General features: G+C 46.1%; 1 protein-coding gene across 1 annotated transcript in view; it reads right to left on the minus strand.

Annotated features, from left to right (window-relative positions):
- Positions 1–319: 319 nt before the first annotated feature.
- DCAF10 (DDB1 and CUL4 associated factor 10) overlaps positions 320–19,843 on the minus strand; it is a 290,928-nt gene continuing 271,404 nt past the window's right edge. The window contains exon 7 of the mRNA XM_078676309.1: positions 320–894. Coding sequence (XP_078532435.1) covers positions 526–894 — 369 coding nt within the window. The 3' untranslated portion in view covers positions 320–525. The remainder of the gene's footprint in view (positions 895–19,843) is intronic.

Below are 19,843 nucleotides of genomic sequence, written 5' to 3' on the forward strand. Positions count from 1 at the left end.
CAGGTTGAATTCCTCCTTTTCAAAAAAGCAAGCTGAATTACCTGTAAAATATCCCAAACAATAGCAAGAATATGCAGAGTTCCTATCTGGTATTGAGTGCTTCGATTGCAGCATCTGAATCCAAGTTGCCTGCTATATAATTGGCCACCACGAAGGTGGTCTTAAGTAAATAAAAGACAAAAACAAGACCTTGTGCATTTTTTCTCTTGAGGGAATGATAGCGAGTAGAACAGATTTACAGGATACAAAGGATTGTACGTCCGGAAACAAAATTCAATAAAACCCAATCTGTATTATTTAAGAGTCCATAGTGCCGGACTGAGTTTATAAGTTCATATTTATTTTATGAAAGACTGGAATACGAAGACTGGCATTTTCATGAATGACAGGTAAAAGCATATTGTCCAACCGTTTTAGTTCTTAAAGTCTGAACACTTTTTTTCCTTTCAAAGAATGAACTCCAAAACCAACTGAAGGATTCATAAACAATTTGCCTGGACAAAAAAATCCTTTTTAGCAGTGTGCCTAAAATTTTGGTTGGTATAAAGAAACACGTCCACTAAGGCACCCCGAGGCGATCTGACAGTGTGTGGGCGAAAACTTGGTTGTGAGAACCACATCACTGTGTGAATAGAGGGAGCGGATCTCTTTCAACGGGCTGGATTCTTTTGGCAAACAGTCAACCAGTTCACAACATTTCGAGTCAAAACCCAACAAGCGGATCCCATAGCCATGTGGAGATGAAATCATGCGTCCGTCAGGGCTGAAACAAAGTTCTTTAATGTAGCCCCGTCCCACGTTGGCTTCCTCAATATAGTGAGTCAGTCGTAATGAACAGCGAGGTGAAACTGGACGGACGGGCGCACCTTCCTGGAATTCATACACACAGGTCCACTGGAAAGGGAAACAAATGGAACAGAGTTAGAGTAATGGGCTACAAAGCAAACAATGTAATACACCTACGGTAAAGGCTGTTATACTCTTTATATAAAATGTTTTGAGGTCGAAAGAGAACCCCCCCTCACCCCCATTCTAGGTACGTATTTTAGAGACTATACTTTTATAAATAGGCTAGAAAGTGGCATGTCCAAAAGAGTAAAAACCATGGAATTGAATATGCGGTCCTATAATAAGATACATTTTCCACTTAAGAAATGATTGAAAAAGAAAGAATAAATTGAGAGAGGGGTTGAGAGCAATATATCATATCACGCATTAAAACACATTACAAAGAGGTTTTTCGCAACAAGTTCTAGAACTTTTATTCAGACCAAGATTCACAAACGACACATAGGTGCCAGCAGTTTCTGTTGAGCATGTTTCTTGATTGGATGAGGTGTTTGAAATACAAAAGCAATGCCCTGTGGAAAGAATGGCCATGAACCGGATATAGCTTGCGTGAAAACACTGAAGCAGTGCAAAGTACAGGTATTTGAAGACTGCTTTTTACCCAAGGCTATGGTAATAGTTATCACATTACTAACACTAAAAGGCCTTGAAAAGAACACTGCAAAACTTATATTCACATTCAGATATAATAAAATAGTACCAAAAACGTACAAGAACGGAGGTTGTTGCCAGGTACTAAAAGAAAACCTTATATCCTTCCTCATCACTTTTTGGGGAATATAAAGACCAAAGAGGTTTTAATAAAGGATGTAGATGGTATCTATGTTTCCTCATGAGAAGAAGTCAACAATAACTTCAAAGTATGGGAACTTCACTGTGAACTGAGTGAGTACTATATAGTGCTGTGGACAAACCATCTACTGAGGCACTCCTGAACCTTCCATAATCAGTTAAAATACTTTGTTTGGCTGCACTTGACCCCTATTGCTAATCGGAGCAAAAAAGGTTACCAATGGCTTGGAGCTAGACAGAAGGCATACATGGAGTCGAGTGTAAATTCACTGCAAGGCTTTTTGAGCCTTGGGTGAGATATGCAGAGAAAAATGAAGCAGCAGAGCGGTTTATGCGCAGTGGAGACAGCTTTTCAACCTCGTACGTTCTGTGCAATGCCAGATCCCATCAACATGCCATGGTGGCCACTAATTAGGGACTGGTGACAAGGCAAAAGAGAAGTAAGCAGCATAGTGGCACGAGAGGGGACCGGATCATGACTGTGGAAGAAAGTTACTCAATGAAGGTGCACCTCTGGAAAAGGTAGGACAAGAGCTCCTACCACAGTGGCTGCTACACCCATTTTCCATCCCCCAAAAAAGAAGTCAATACTGTGCAGCACCCCACAGCAGTGCTTCCCCAGGGTAGCTGAACATGCAGCATGATGCTTGCAGCATCATGTAGTTTGCCAGAGGACCCATAGCTTTTATCTTAGTGCTTCATGCAGATGATTTTGGTTTTAACTGAGAGCATATGGAGCCTTTTCGGATTCTGTACTTCCAGCACCTATGCTCTCAATACTTATTCCCTAGGCGTATGGCCAGGCAGAAAAAAATGAAGGCAACTGGATCCAATGCTCGCACCAGGGACCTCTGCTGCAGTGGAATAAAATCCCTTAAAGGAAACCACAAACTTCCAGCTTTAGTCACAACGGAATTAACAGCAAGCTATATCCGGTAGGTCAAGTGTCCGGTAACAAGACAAGACTAATGTCTTAATTTCTCCTGTGTTGCTTCTCCCCACAATCAACTTGTCCTAAACATTGGTGACTGCTGCTTTCTTCTGAGCAGGCTGAACGTCTATGCAAAGTCAGACAGACTCCCTTAAATATTACAGGAATCCAGTTCCTAATCCTTTGCCTAGTTAGGAATCCAAGGCTCAGCCACCCACAGCCAAGAAGAAATAAAACAGTGTAATACACAATGTGGGCCTACTTGCAACCTTAAAGAAAATTAGGTGCGCTGGGTGGAGCAATGTAAAATCTGAAAAGTGAGCTAACTGGGCCTGAGGGAGTTTGCCAAACATATAGAGCTGACATTCTAAAAGTTTCCAAACAGTGCTACTTCAATAATTATGGAATATTTCAAAAAGCTATCACAGTATTATTAAAACAAACGTGAGATTTTGTTGGTTGGAAAATTATTTAAACATACAACATGTGCAATATAGTAACTAGTAAAGAGTTAAGTCTAGTAAAGCGTTAAGTCAAGCACCAGTGACTGTACAACTAGGTGCGTTATGGAAGCATGCAGATTTGGTCAAAAAATATACTAACATTTTTAAAGTCACTGCATGGGACAGTAGTAGGTTTTGAGAACGTTGGGAAGTGTGCTTTTATCCAAGTCTAAATCTATGGCTAACATAAGGGATTTATTTGGGCTAGGCTTTGTAAAGAAAATGGTGCTTTATGTTGCACACCCATTTTAATATACACAAACTGAAAACTGTTTAGGTAGGGTCTAGTTTGTCCCTCATGAATGAAGAGATGCTATAGTCAGTGGATAAAGGGGTCCTAAACTTTATTTCATAAGTTCCATACTGCTTCCTAAAAAAAACTGAACAAATACTCCTGGCCTCAATTTTTGGACACAGAAGGAGGAGGAGGAGGTATGCCCACTTTGTAATGTGATTGGAGATGTAACTAGGCAACGTAAGGGGCGGGTGAGGGGGGGGGGGGGAGGCGGGTATGGGATCAAGGAAATCGCCTATCTGAAAGAATGTATCAAGGTGATCAATTTGACGGTGAGCCACGCTAGTGTCTCGCCCCATTCCTTGGGGAGAGCCGTGGTTGTCCCCGTTGCCAGGGAAGACATGCAAGGAAGGGGTATTGGCTTCGCTGGTGAAACAACTACTAGAAGAAAGGAGAGGTGCATACTCGCTTCATCACACACCTGCTCCTTCTAACTCACGTGGCCATGACGAAGTCAGGGAAGGAAGCACAGTGCTGCAAAGTGCTAGAATTATGCTTCCCCAGTGTGTCCAAACATTCTCAATGTGTGTCAACAGAGAGCACACTGTCCTGGTTAGGAGCGTTATGCCACCAGGAGCAGGCCGCAGCACAGGGTGTGCACTGAAGCACTGGGTTGTTACTGTGTCAAGGTCACTCACACTGGAGAGGAATGCAAATACAAGGGAAGGTGTGGGTGGAGCTAGCCTAATAGACCCCATGCAGCAGTAAAAGTACTACCACCAGTGTGGGCTGCGACCCATGCAACACATGCTGACTCTAGGATACACTTACATTGGTGGTTGAAAAAGAGCACCAATGGCTAGTCAAGGCCTACTGCCAACTGTTCAATATCTTTGAGGTACTAAGGCACCAGAATTTTTAGAGGGTGGGGCAGGTAACCTTGGGGATAACAGAGATGGTCTGCCTGTGATAAAAAAGGCGGAGAAGTGGTAGGTGCCAGGGAGAAGCTGCAGGCAGCTAGAAGCTGGGTGTTGGATGGCCTGGCATTTGCCACAATGATGCCAAAGATACGGAGTTGGAAAATAGCAGGATTAAGAAATAAAATGGATTACCCCTTATGGAATGATTTAATTTACCAAGGGATTATAATGTTATTGGGCTTCAAGAAACATGGGAAGTTGACAATATTTTCTGGCCGGATGGTTATGTAACATATGTTGAGTCCGCTAGGCCCTCTATAGCGGGCAGATCCAAAGGTGGTCTTTTCACCAGGATATCATTAAAGGTTGCAGGAAGCTATCGTAAATTGGATCTCGGTTTATCGAACTGTCTAGCAGTTGAAATTGTTCCCACCAGTGCAACTAGGATTTTAATTGTGAACTTTTATAACTCATTTGATAGATCCAATGCTATAGAGCATCTATCTAGTCTTAAATTGTTTCTCGAATCATACTAGGAGAAACAGGTCACACTTTACTCAATAGTAATTTTAGGTGATTATAATATTGATTTATGTAAAAAAAAATTGCCAGGTTACAGATAGTTTAGGTCCGGGGGAATATATGGATACCCATTTTGAACATGCGCAACAAGGTGAATTTCTTGATGACATTCTGGCAGAGTTTGGTCTCCTTTAACCAATTGAAGGGAGTGGCGAGGATGTTGTACCCTCTTTTAAAAGGTAGGGGAATTAACTCAACTATTGACAATATTTTTATTGGTTCCTCCTTGGAAACTTACGTTAAAGATTTTACTGCTATATGGTCACAGTTCAGTGACCACAATCCGTTGCATTTGATTTTGGTTGGAGGCATTGGGCTTAATTTTGAGTCTGACAGATGTGTCCCTAATCTACCTATCAAATCCAAAGATCAAGGTAGTAGACTTAAATGGTGCAAGGTGATCCTGGATGAGTTTTGTAATGAGCTAGAAGTTAAAGTGGGATTGGAGTTAGAGCTCTGCCGCGATCCTAGGTTTCTGGATAGCAAGATTCTCGTGGCCTATGCCAAAATATGTAATCAAGTGGCTGGAGCTTTAATGTCCACCTGTAAGGAATACCCTAATAGAGGTGAGAGATGGTTTGACCACGTGTGCTCTACTGCTTACCAAGAGTTGATGGTTGCTCTGAAACAAACACCACATGATAAACTCCTTATAGCCAACCTTAAAACTATAAACTAGCAGAATATACACGTAAAAAAGAAATTAAAGAGAAAGCATGGATTGACTTACTTTCCACAGACGGAATTAAAAATAGTGGTAAGTTCTGGCATGTTGTCAAGCTGTTCTTTTCAAATAATAATAGTGGCTTGTTGGGCTGCAACATCCCAGAAGTGGAGTGGCTTAACCACTTTAAACATATTTATGGGGACCAAGGGGATAAGGTGCCCCAAAGCACAACTTATGTCGTGGAGAACTACACCCTACTGTTTTTTTGTTGTTGGTTTTTTTTGCAGAGTTTTATATAGCGCGAACTAGACCAGAACTGAATCAGGTATCAGAGCGCTTTACATAGCACCAGTTACGTTACATGAGGACACGCATTCATTTTAGGCACGGGGAGATTAAGTGATTTGCCCAGAATCACAGGAGGTTTTTGGCGTCGTTACCGGGACTCGAACCCAGATCCGAGGTCGAGCGCCCTAGTCGTTAGGCCAACCCCTCTCCCCTCTGTTTACTGCTAGGGAAGTAGCTGCGGCTATTGACCAGATGTCAAGTAATAAAGCACCTGGTCTGGATGGTGTCCCGGTGGATATTTTTAAAACTAATGTTCTTGTATGGTCTTATATCCTTGCAAATGTTTTTTCCGCGGCATGTAAGTTTGGCCTACCACAATCTTGGTCTCGGTCAATTATAGTCCAGATTTTTAAAAAGGGAAATAGAGGAGACCCTCGATGTTATAGGCCTATCTCATTGATAAGACTCTGCTGTGAAAGTTTTAGGTAGAGTTGTCCTTGGGAAACTCACGGATTGGTTAAATGATTGTAATATCCTCTCTAACCTACAGTATGGGTTCAGGAAAGGGAGAGGAACCATAGACCAGTGTTTAAATTTATCTTTACTGGCCGGGAAATATATGATCGCAAAGAAAAAGGTTCACTTTATCTAGCCTTTATGGACCTTTCTTCTGCTTTCGATAGAGTAAATAGATCAAAACTCTGGAAGTTGTTAAACTCGGTTTAGATAAGAATATTTTACATTTTCTGGCTGATTTACATAAAGACCTATCCGCCACAGTTAGATTCGATCAAAAAGGTCATCTTACTAGCAGCACCCGTAATGTTAAAGGTGTGAGACAGGGATGCATTCTATCACCACTCCTATTCACTTTATATATCAATAATTTGTAGACTGTGCTATTAGGAGCAAGCAAGGACAGACCTCGTGTGGGAGAGCGGTTAATCCCGGTTCTCCTATACGCGGATGATGCTGCCTTGATAGCTAGAACTGCAACTGGCCTCCAGCATCTTTTAAGTTCCTTTGCCGATTTTATGAAATCACTAGACCTGGATGTTAATTTTTCTAAGTCGCACACAATGATTTTAGGGCGTAAACCAAGGAAATTAAAGACTCTTATTTGTGAAAACAATATATCACATCATAGGTTAATTCGTTCACTTATTTAGGGGTTTTATTTGATGAAAAGGGGATTGTGGATTCCACAAATGAAAGCTTAAAGAAATGTTATGGCCAGATCCACCTTAGCTGTTCTTGACTTTGCCCGCAGATTGGGGGCAAAGACTATGCAAGCAATGTTAAACATCCATAGGGCCAAATGTATCACCATAGCTTGTTCTGGGATCGGACATTTGGGGATACAGGGATTCGAGGGACATTCAAATAGTTGAAAATAAATTTCTTAGAAACGTATCTGTCCCACAGTCTCCATCCTCTTTTATAATCCATCAAGAAACTGGGTTAGGCTTTGAATCTGACCTAATCAGCATGGCACCCTTATTAAAGTGGATAGGCATCTGGACGAATTCAGAACTAGGGATGAATAGGGAAATTATTTGTGATTGTTTAGCACTTGATTACGCAAGTAGTATTCCTTGGCTGAGCCACGTAAAAAAGCTCAGAACTAATTTAGGAAGGCCAGAAATGTTTAATTTCCCAGAAAACTTTATTAAAGTAGATTTGTTCTGGGCTAAAAATATGTTTTTGCAGGTTGCACAGATGGATAGGGAGGCCAGTGAGATTAAAAAACTGTTGGTGCGGATACATAAATTATTTTCCACCTCAAGTACCATGGAACCCTATTTAAATCTAGTTACAAACCACCATCACTGCTTACTTTTAGTACGATTTAGACTCAATCAATTACATTTACTGCTGGCCGAACCGAAGGGATGGAAAAAGATTGAGGATCTGGGTGTTTGTTCATGTGATAGTTTTTCGACCCAGGACTTAATGCATTTTACCTTATTTTGTAAACACTTTATCCATATTCGGAGGCGGTTTATTTTACCTATTTTAAGGGGCAAAGGTTTTTTGCAGGCTAGACCCGCTTTTATGTATTTGCAGATGCTGAAGAATATGGTGGACATTTTTAACATTGCTAGTTTTTTAACTGCAGCGGTCAGAATAAAGAAAAAAAGGATTACTATGAATTAGATCATTTTTAACCTGGAGATATTTTTAACTTTTTTACCATGATGTGTTTTGTATATGATCACACCCTTTTTTTTCCTCTGTATCTTGTTGATGTTGTGTAATTGTAACATTTTATGTATTTTTGTAGTATGATTTTATGGTTTTAATTAACCGAATGAACTGAATTTGACTGACTGACTGACAAAGCCACCCGGAAGGAGGCGAGAGACGAAGACCAAGCCATAGGTCCTCGCAGAACAGGGAGGAAGGGCGGGCCGTGAAGGAATCTGCGGCTAGAATCGTCTCTACCATATTCACCGTTACCGAAGATAAGTAACTTGTACATCTGATAGAGACTACTAGCCGCAGATTCCTAAACTTAGAATAGATAACCTAGCCATACACAGAGAGGAGGATGGTCTGCGAGAGAACCACACTAGCTTGGAAAAAACACAGGGCCCCAACAGGGGATGTGTCATGGGGACAGGAAGGACGGCCCATCCCCCGCCAAACAGAAGTAAGCAAGAACAAGAAGAAGGGAAAGCCAGGCTACCATAAGCCTACCCGAGTTACAAAGGACATCCCCCAGAAAACCCGGAGGGACAGATGGCACCCAAAGAGTACCAAAGGCAGAAAGAACCACTTCAAATTCCAATAAGGAGAGGTGGAAATGGAGGCACAGCCCGCCTCAGGAGAACATACACACAGTGAAGGGGACAGCTGAACATGCATCAGCCCCAAGGCAGGGGACAAGGCAGGAACAGCCCCACAGCCGAGAAGCGCATACGTGAAAAGAAAGACACAGTTGCGCAAAGCTCCTTGGGAGCAAGGGACAGAAGCACACGGGTACACACCAAGGCCCACGGAGGTGGACCATAACGACCAGGCTTGCGCAGCAGGCAGCTAGTAATCCCTATGTAGTAGTGTGCCCAGAACAGCAACCCCCGGGAAGCGAGAAATCTGCAGAACAGACCCAAAGTTGTCAACCAGAACACAGGAGAACACCAGGAATATCCTAGCCCCCCGGAACACAAGGCAGAGGACCAGGCCGAAACGTCGGATAATAAGGTGGAAACACCACGACACAACGCCGTAGACGGCATGACAAAAGTCGGTCGGCGATCCAGAGGCGGAAGAGGAAAGGCAAGACGCACAGAAGCTAACATCCCCCAGGATCAAAGGACAAAATGCACAACAGGCAAGTCCTGTAGAAGAAGGATAAAAACACCATCAGGAACTGAGCAGGACAGAACCTGAAGGAGCGCAAACTGCACTAAGGCGGAAGAAAAAGTATGCACCAAACGGTATACAGTGACACCAGGAAACGCGAGGAACCCGAGAAGGAATCCACACCCACCCAGTGTAGGACAGGGCTATACAAAGCCAACAAGTACCCCACCTAGGGTATGACATCCCAAAACAAAACAAGGGAACACATCTTAAGGAAACTTGCAGCAGAGGACTAGATCATAAAAGACCTGTGGGTATCACCACAGGCAGCTTACCAATCAGCCAAAAAAGACACAGATGGTCCAACCTGAGGACCTATACGGCTGCACTAACAGACAAAAAACACACCACAAAAGCTGAAGGGCTGTACCAGCAGCCAAAACTACAGAGGGGCCAACTGAAGGACCCTGAAGGCATTCCAAGCCACACAGACGGGCCAACCAAACTACTAGGCCCAAAAAGAAAGGTGGGATAAACGCCTCCCATAAGACACCTGAGTACTGACAAGCCGAAGCTTACGGAGGGGGAGGAGGACGGAGCCCCGCAAGGAGTCGTTGAATAGCTGAGTCCGCGTGGGTGTTAAATAAAAGAATCCCATCAAAAGGCAGGTCAACAAGACGCTCCCGAATATTCTCCTGAAAGACGCTATCCCGCAACCAAGCATGGCGGCGGAGGGCCACAGAACTCGCCATAGTGCGGTCGAGAGAATCAGAGACATCCAAGGCCGAACGGAAAATAAATGCAGCCAACTCCCGACCATCCGGCACATGGTGCCGCAATCAGCGCGTACTCCTTCCTGGGAGGGGAGAAACAGAAGGGACTCCGCGGAATCCCATAGGGCGGAAAGTAGCTCTGACCAACACACACGTGTGTTGAGCACGCGCAGAGCAGCGTTAGTGGAAGCGAAAATGTTACACCCCAAGGAGTCTAACCACTGGGCCTCCCGTGACGGAGGGAGCAACACTGAAGGTAAGGAAGGAAAAGCAGTCTGCAGGACAGTGCCCTGGGCAGATGGGTGGGAAAAAAGACAGACTGGACCGTGTGGAGCAGGACGGTGGAGAAGCGGCTGAGGCACCGGATCCCCCGTAGCAGGATGCCCCAGGCCCCCAAAAGAGTTGTGGAGCGAAGCTTCAAATGGAAGCGGCTCCCCTCCACCAGAGCCCTGGTGGAGAACCTCCAACAAGTGGTCCGTTGGGAGTGGAGCACCCGGGTTGCCCATTTGCAAAATGCCGGTGGCCGTGGAAATAGCCCAGACAAAGGCTACACTCGCCTCCGTAGGGTGTCGTGGGGGAGAGAGCAACTCTTCTGTGGGCAAAGGCTGCAAACTAAGCCCGCCCATCCCCGTGCCCTGCTGGTCAGCCACTGAAGGATGGAAGACCCATGGACGAGTGAGGGGTTTCCGGAGAAGGCGGAGAAGCCTGTGGGTCAACCAACTGCAAGGTGCGGAAGAGCGAGTCTGGGGGCTGTGGACGCAGAGACTGCATAGAACCCGCCCTGGAAGCCACCGGGGAAAAGGCAACGATGCGGTGTCCAGTCTCCGGTGAAGAGGAGACAAGGAGACTACAATCCTCCAGAGAGGAAGGGACATCGGGAGAAGAGTCGACGATCTAACGTCGGCACAGCGCCGAGGAGTCTAGCACGGGCACTGGTGTGTCCTTGATCGGCACCGAAACGTCCACCAGCGGTGCTGAGCCGACCTCCGCCACCACGTGCCTCATAGGAGAAAGGGGCATGGTCGGAGCCGAAGCTGCCAATGAACGGCGCCAGCTCGACCTCCGACGAGGCAGCCGCCCGCACAGAGGACCAAGAGGGACTCGGGGAGGTGCCCCGGGTCCCGGCCTCCACCCGCGGCACCGCCAGGGTGGGGGAGGAAAGCCTTTGGCGCCAGAAAGGCGTTGGCGCAGCCTCCGGTAAGACAGCCGCCTGCCCAGAAGACCGAGGGGGACCCAGGGACGAGCCGCGAGTCCCGGCAACCTCCTGCGACACCACAGGGAACCCCGCGTGGTTTTGAGGCAAGGGCGATGTGGGTCGAAGGGGGGGAACCCCGTAGGGACGCACCTCGACGACACCACCTCTCCAAAACCTGAATTTGAACTCGTCTGGGGCAAATTCGCTGGCGAGTCCGCGGAATGCCCAGCGCATGGCGAGGGATCCTCGGACATCTCAGGAAGAGGAGGGGGCCCAAAGAAGCCTGCAGAGCCGTAGCATAGGCCTTTATTTGGGACCTTGTCACCCCAATGCCAGGTAATGGCGGATAGGGTGGCGATGGGAGAGGGCACACGTCCAGAGAGGAATCGGCGTCCGCCACAGAACGAGGACAAGGCCTCTGTGACAAGCTGCAAGACTTACCGGCGGGCGAGCGACGCCCGTGGCGCCTCGGTGAAGGACGATGCCGCAGCCGGAATCGGCGGCTTCTGGACCCTTCCGAGGTAGGGGATGGACGCGGTGACGAGAGCGATCTGGAAAAGCGGTCAGAAAGCAATTTCATCCGGCTCCCGACCCCCCCCCCCCCACGACTTCGGCTTAAGACGCTGACAAGCTGCGCAGTCCGTAGAATCATGGTGCTCGCCCAAACACCACATACAGATAGGGTGAGGGTCCGTTGCCGAAATCTGACGTGTACAAGAAGCACATGTCTTGAAACCTGAAGGCCCTGCACACTGTTCCCAATGCAAAGGCGGTAAAAGATGCTGAAAACAGTTCAAGGGAACTCATTCCGCATTGTACGCGGAAAAGAAGGAAACGGACATCAGCACGCCGGGTGGGACTTGTGACCTCGCTGACGATATGTCAGCGGAAGTCAGGGAGGAGTCGCGTGGTGCCGCCCCGCCGCGCAGAGATGCTGTGGCAAAAAAAAATCCGGATCTAGTCTCACGCCTGGGGATAATTCTACGTTAAGGAATCTGTGGCTAGTAGTCTCTATCAGATGTGGTTGTTAATGGTAGGAAAGCAGTACCTCAAGACTGCAATACATTTACAGAACTGTAATCAATTCTTTACCGGACTAACATTCTTTAAAGTGTGTACTACGATTATTTTTATTGCACTATTGGAAATTCTGCTTCACTTAAACTATTTGCATGACAGCAATGTTGAAATTAGACAGCATTATTATGTCTCTGTGGGACTGCAGTGCCTTCCGTGGGACAGTAACACTAATCTGCAGGACTGAGTTTGTGAAGGCATGGAGATATGAGTGGTCAACTCCTGTGATCGGTTTTACCACAAGCTTTAATTACTGCAGTTTGCGCCCTCACTGCTTCCTTAGGTATAAAAAAAACAACAAGGCTATTAGCCTTCCGAGTACAACTTCTAAATAATTATGTATTTTAGACACATATTTTTCTTTATTTCAATACTTGCATAATATTATGTGGACCTACCGACATAAGCAACGGTGTACTTTACATGTAAAAGGATACATCGGTATTGGCGTAAACATTATAACCGGAAAGAGAAAGAAATTGTTAGAAAGTGCCATCTTTCTTGCATGGGTATGCCCCCACTTTTTTTCTGATTGCTGAGTTGCTTTGACTGAGTGTTCCCTGGGTTCCTGCCAACCACTTACCCAGGGCCTGTGTTCCTTCCCTAAAACTGCGTTGAAACTAAAACCCAATTGGCATCTCTGGCCACCTGTCAGCCCCTAGTAAATGGTACCCTAGGTACCCAGGGCATGGTGACCAGGGAAGACCCCTGAGGGCTGCAGCAGTTATTGTGCCACCCTCAGGGGCCCTGTACCTTGACACCCGCCCACTGCCTTTGCAGGCTGAGTGTCTAAGTACAGACCCAAACAAAGAGTCGACATGGCACACATCCCTGTGTGCCATACCCACAGAACCCACTGCCCTGGCATACTTCGGTCACCCCTCTAAGCTGGGTGCCCTATGCAAGAGGTGTGGGCACCGGTGCATGAGCCCTGTGCCCCTACAGCACCGAGGGCCATTCCTGGGCACTGTAAGTGCAGTGATGCCATTAAGAGTATATGGTGCTGGGAGGTCGTCATCACTAACTCCTCAGCACCATAATGGCTACACTGAAGACTGACAAGTTTGGTACCGAACTTCTCAGCACATTAAACCCGCACTGATGCCAGTGTGGTATTTAATGTAAAACGCACCAGAGGGCATCTTAGAGATGCCCCCTGAAAACCTACCCTATAATCCACATCTAGGCTAAATGGTTGCCGAGGCTGCCACACAGCAGACATGTTGCTGGACCCCCTGGGTAGGAGAGCCCCATCCCTCCTGGGCCTGCAACAATGCACATCCTGGGCGAGGTGCTAGGTCTCCTCCCCCAGGATGGGCAGGGGGAAGCTTCCCCAGACCGTTTGCTGTACCCAGCAACCAGCCCCCCACCAGTCCTGACCCCCACTCTGGCGGGAAGACTGGCGGGAAAAACTGTGTCAGGAAGGGGGGGGGGGGTGCCAGCCTGTGCCAACCCCACCCCTCAGGTGGAGGAGGCGAGGTGAAGCACGACCCCAGGCCCCAGCCATCTTGAAAATGGGGAGCCCTGCCCAATCAAAGCTAGGTTCCTGCCCCCCTCCCACAGGAGAGGAGCAGGTTAGGGGGTGTACCCACCCCAGGACAGGAACCTAATGGTCCCTGTCCTTGCCCTACATGTAACGCCCCTAAATTCAGTATTTAGGAGCTCCCTGAACCTTCCTTCCTCGGATCCCCAAAGAAAACAGAATAAAGAAGATCAAGAGGAAGAAGACCCGCTGTGCAGCTGCTAACAGGATGACAACAACTGACTTGGCCCCAGCCCTACCGGCCTGTCGATCCTGGAATCTGCTCCTGCCTAACCTCCCGGCGATTCCTGCGGACAGCAACCTTGGGACACCCAGAGGACCTGCCTGCCTGGACCCTCCTAAAGACTGGGACTCCCATTAGCAGAGGCTCTGCTGCAACAAACCACCTGGTGCCAGCCAGGAAGCTCCAGAACAGCCCACTCTGCACCCATCGAGCCCGGGCCGTGCCGAACCAAACGAAGACCACAAGGGCATCCCCCCGGCGACTGGTACCCGAAGTCCAGTGCCCAAAGACCCTCCTCGACGAACCAGAGTACGCCTGTAGACTCAGAACCAGGGGCCACCCCAACCGCGACCAGCCGAGGGTAAGCTTTTCCAACACCCAAAGACACCTCTGCACCCCGCTCCCGACAGCCCCCCTGTGCCTCCCAAGTGCTGGTCGCCCCTGGAGAGTCTCCGTCCCCGAGCCTGCAGCCTTTGTCCCCTTTTGACCTTTCCCATTCGATAACATTGAGCGCCCGACGGCTCAAAAGCACCCTGCACCCAGTCGCCCGAGTACCGCTGGCTGTGCCACCTTTGTCCTATCCTACTTCCCCCTTTGCCCTGTGCAAGTGACCAGGAGCCCAGTTCCTACAGCCGCGTGGCCTGCTAGTCAGCAGCCACCAACCAGAGGCCCCCTTTGCCTCATTAGATACCATTGGGCCTAACTACCTCTGCACCCGGCCGCCCCTGTGCCGCTGGGGATGAACTAACTGTACTTACCTGACACTGGGGGACCCCCGAGTCTATGCCCAGAACCCTGACTTCACCAGCCAAGTACTCACCTGGAAGCCGATAACTCACGTACCTGTTATTGGATAACATTGACTGGTTTGACTCGAAAAATCTTCTAAGTGTGAAGTTTTAGAAACTAAAAATATTCATATAAAATCACCCGAATTCCGAAGTACGCACCTGTGATCAGGGGAGAAGCCAGTACTGTACCTTGTAGTCCAGTACTGAACCGCAAAAGTAATCCTTACAGGGGTTACTAGTAATCTACATTTTCTCCATGGGAATCCATTGTCTGCTTTTCTATGAAATTTCTTCTGTCTACTTTTGAAAACTCGAAATATTCTTTAAAAATCATTCGAAATACTGAAACGCAATTACTTACCTGTTTTAAGTTGAGACCCCAGTACTGGACACAGGAGCCTGGTACTGGATTACACAAGTAACGAGATCATACTTTACAAGCAACCTGAATTTCCTCCCATTGGATAACATTACCAGATTTTCATTGAAAAGTTTCTAAGTGTGAACTTTTAAAACAGCTTTATATTACTGAAAAATCACTACTGTACCTAAAACGATTTTACTAGATTGGTTTCAGCTTAGACCCCAGGACTGAATTAGGATCCAGTCCTTGAACTACCAAAGTAATCTACTGTACTTATATGATGAAAACCCATTGAGCTCAATGCTATAGTGTGTTTAGAATTGTGTTGCCTACTGCAACCCCTGCACCTATTGTGTTCACAAAGTTTATTGCCCCCTTGTTAAGTAATTACATGAGTACTCATTTCGAGAAAAGTATATTTTTAAGCCTGTTGGTTCTAAAAATATAACAACTACATCTTTTGATATAAAAACAATTGGCCTGGAGTTCAGTCCTTGAGTGTGTGAAATCCTTTGCTGACTGAATGTGTACAACAAATGCTTTACACTGCCCTCTGGTACTGCCTTACTGCTCGACCAAGCTACCACTTAGGAGAGTAAGGTCAGCCCTGACTTTAACTTCTGTTATACCTCTGGGGCTTGTGGACTCTATACCCACTGTACCTTATTCTGGTCCAGTATATATAGAGCCACTTTCTCACAGAAATATTCTAGGATCTTCAGGAGGAGTTTTCAGGTGAAACTTTAAAGCTTTACAAAACGCTAGAAAATTCCAATTGAGAAACTTTTGTGGGAGAAGATTCCACCTACAAGACACTTGGCAAGACAATGCCTCGCAGTGAGTTTTGATTGTTATGCCTGGCGTTAACCAAAACCTTTTTATTTTACAAAATTAGGTCTACAGAATATAGTTACAAAGGCTTTCAGCCAGCCCCTTCATCTTCTGGTCGCTTGTTGTGTCGTTCACATTTTTAGGTTTCGCCTAGCGCAGCGCGCATGCGCTCCTCTAGGAGAGGGACACTTGGTATCACTTCAGACTTTCAAGAAACTTCTCTGTGTGGGTCTGCCTCCTCCCACACATCCCATTGGCCTTTGTGTGTGCCTTTCAATAATGAAAGCAAGCAAATGGCCAAAGACGGGTGCATGTCCCGCCTTTCTTCAAAACTTGGCCTAGGGGTCTCGGGAGCGAGCAGCTGCACTTTGTGCCAGCTGCATTCCTCTCTGATCCTTATCTTGTCTTGGCTCATGTTACAAAGCACGGTCGCTTTCACTGTTGCGCTTGTTTTTTTAATAATTGCTGTTCTGTTCAGTAATGCTTGCGTCGTGGAGGGTCAGCATGGACAGACAGCTGTGTAGGAACATGGTCAAAACCACAGGCAAGACAACTGACCCAGTTAATGCACCTGTCGAGTGGTTCAGAGTGCATCCGGGACACCATACATTTGAATTCTATCGGGTGCAGTCAGTCATTCACCCTTCCAATGTCTTTTGTTTGAAAGTGTATTCAATGTCCACTGTAGTAACACGTGGGGGCTCATTTTAGTATTGACCCTAGTGGCGAGCACTGGTAATTATACACGAGACACAAATACACAACAGCTCGGACTCACACCTATAGCTTTAGAAAGATCAGAAAATAACACGCAGCAGGACTCAGCACCATTCCAGCGCTCAGGTTCAGGATTGTTTAGTAATAAGGGTGGCCTCACGAGACCTGTGAGGGTGAAGACTGGTTAAATTTGGTTTATTTCGGGTACTGTAGAAAAACACGCACACAAGGCAAAGGCAAGGTTCTGAAATATGTGACCTGCTCAAGATCACATGTGCTGGCTGTCAATTCACAGGTGGGAAAAACACGAGTATGCACGTTTCTGTCCACAACCTGCAGCCAGTTTATTGCCTCATATACACTAGGACAATTTTCTAACTTTTTTTGTGGAATCAGGCTGTAATGTGTCCCGATTCATTTTGCAGAGCCACACCCCTAAAAATAACTATTCATTCATCTATTCATGCAGGTGCTCCATCTGCACAGGACGAGGGCTCCGTGCAGACTTATTTTACGGTGACCAGAGCAAAATAAATAAAATACAAATTACAGCCGGGAAACTGGCACCTCTAAAGATACCACCCTCAGGGGACACTGATGAAAGTCTACAAAACTGCAAGGGCTTCTGGGAAGAGTGCTAAGCCAGAAATCTGCTCCATTAGGCTGGCTGCAGTCTAGCTGAAACTGACTCATGTCAGGCGCGAGGGACCTATCCAGCCACATTGCACTGTGGTACTTGAAGTCCCGCATTTACACATGAATTGTGGGTAACCTATATAAATACCACTTACGTTGCTGCATGAATCACAGATGCAACACAGCGTCCTAGGTAAGCCATTTCACAGCAGGAAACCATCTTTATTTTTCCACAGCCTAGTTCCCGGCATGACACAGTGATTTGTTTGGGAAGCATGCAATGAAATTATTTTGCAACACTAATTAGGTTATCGATTTTTTGCTTCCCACAGGCTTTCTTATATTGATGACGGGAACATCTAAACTATAAAAACCAGAATGGAAAGTCCAAGCAGGATTTATGAGGGAGTCTCAGACACAGGAAGCTTTGACGGCCAGATTTGTCGGTCCTGCGGCATGTTTTATCTATATTTTCTTCTACAGCGACATTCACACAACTTGGTATTAAGTAAATATGATGCAAGTTTAGTTTACAACTATTTCTGCCACAAATTCAAGAAAAAATAGCATGTTTCGGAGCTGTGAAAAATGAGTGCAAAACAGCCTGTTTTTGTTTTCTTTTTGCCCGATCTATGGCATTTTTCAGAAGACCCACACTCCTTATTAATGTTATGTTAGGTAAGGTGGGCTTCTGCAGAGGTGTGTTGCTAGTCCACCCCCAACTTTGTCTTTAGTCCTTTCAGGGTGAGGTCTGGTGGCTTTGTGGGCCAATCCACTGTAGGGGACCTCATGGTCACAGGTTCAAATCCCGGCGGGTCTACTCAGGCTTACATCCTTCTGCGGTAGATAAAACGAATACCATTGAGTTCGGTAACAATAAACATCTATTATTGTGTTATCCCTCTGGCTCTCAACTTCTAGCAGCGCTGCAAAGCCAGTTTCTCACACTGTCACTGGAATGCTAAATAGGACTTTAAATGTCTCCAGCATATGTCCTGCCCTCCTTTTATCTACTTTGTAGATGTTGAAATTGGTGTGCTTGTCTTTGTGCTGCCAGTGGTTACATCCCTAGTGCAAAATTGGCACCTGCAGACCCCAGTGATGCGTTCTTGTGAAGATATCTCCCCCCCCCTCCCCCTAAGAAAGCTCACAGCTTAAACACATTAGCAAAGCCAATAGCTCTGGCTAAAAACGTATAAGGTCCCAAAGGCGTGACATATTGGCTATGCCAATGCTTGTTCTTCTGGCCACTACAGCACAGGGCAGCAGACTAGACCACTTCTGCCACTGGCTAACATCACTGTGAGAAACAGCATTCTGTTCTTTCACACAATGCTCAGTCGAACACAAAGTAGTTACCTTTAGTGCCAGGGGTTCCTAAGGCAAGGTGTGCTTTTTGAAACAAAGTATTTCTCCAATTCTTTTTACATTGGAGATGGCTTGGTAGTTCCCCCAACAAAGTTTTACAAAAACCATGACAAAACGAGCATTGAAAAAGCCTAAAGTTAACGCTGGACCTACTGGCTATCCCAAAGCTGGCTTTCTTTGGTCACTGTGAATACCAGTAAAGGGGCTGGACGGGCCTCTAGTGTCTCTGGGGAGTTTTGTTTCTCAAGTGTGTGGGTAGTGCCACCTGCTGTATAATTTGCACATTTCAACCAAACCTGTTTCTAGCTGAAATATATTGCTAAAATTGCATATAAAAGGAAAACGATTGCTCCGACAACTTTGAAGAAGTTCATGGTTTTCCTTTCTTCACCGTTTAGAAGATGAGCCATGCGTTAAAAAGAAAAGGGTTTTGTATGGGTAGTGTTTGTATCCCAGAATGTTGGACTGGGTTTAGGGATTTTGTCTGCAGCAGGAAACTAAAACCATACATGTTTAAATGCAATATTAACTAGGTGGAAATAATAAATCTTTGGTCATGAAAATGTTTAGGCTCGCTAGACAAGCAAATTTAGGTCTACAATAGGCTACTCCAACGAGCACTGGGGACTCTCCAGATATGTTTGAGTAGCTCTCCGGTGTATGGCGCAGACAACTAAATTAGGTTTTGCTTGACATAATTAATATATTTATTCCAAAAATAAAAGGTATGTATTCAAGATGAAAATGTGTTTATTTTCAGAGCTCCCAGGATGTTTCAAGAAAAATTTGCGAATTTACAAAATATTTGAAAGCTGATATTGGAGTGATAAATCACGATATGTTATGTTAAATGAATTTATAAAGCATGTCGTGGGGCTAGCTCAAACAGCAATTAACAGAACAAGGGATAAGACAATGCTGGGTCTAGTTGTTGAATAGCCATGTTTTAGAGCCTTCCAAAATGTGATCAGGTCAGGGGAGGAACGGATGTGGAAGGGAAACTGATTCCTAGCATTGGCAAGGCTGGTGGTGAAGCTTCTACCACCCCAATTGGTTGGCTTATATTTGGGAACTACCAGTCTTGGTTCATGTGATGTGGTGTTGGGGAGATTTTATTTACAAGAATTACTTTGGTTCGCGAGCATTGCCGCTATGGCTGTTAAGTATTTCCTATTAAGGGGCGTGGCTAAGCGCGCTGCTAAGATGGCTTATTGTGACTGAATATCCGCAACTGGTCAGCGCAGAATGCTGC

Source organism: Lissotriton helveticus, chromosome 2_1 (assembly GCF_964261635.1).
Source record: "Lissotriton helveticus chromosome 2_1, aLisHel1.1, whole genome shotgun sequence".
NCBI classification, from domain to species: Eukaryota; Metazoa; Chordata; class Amphibia; order Caudata; family Salamandridae; genus Lissotriton; species Lissotriton helveticus.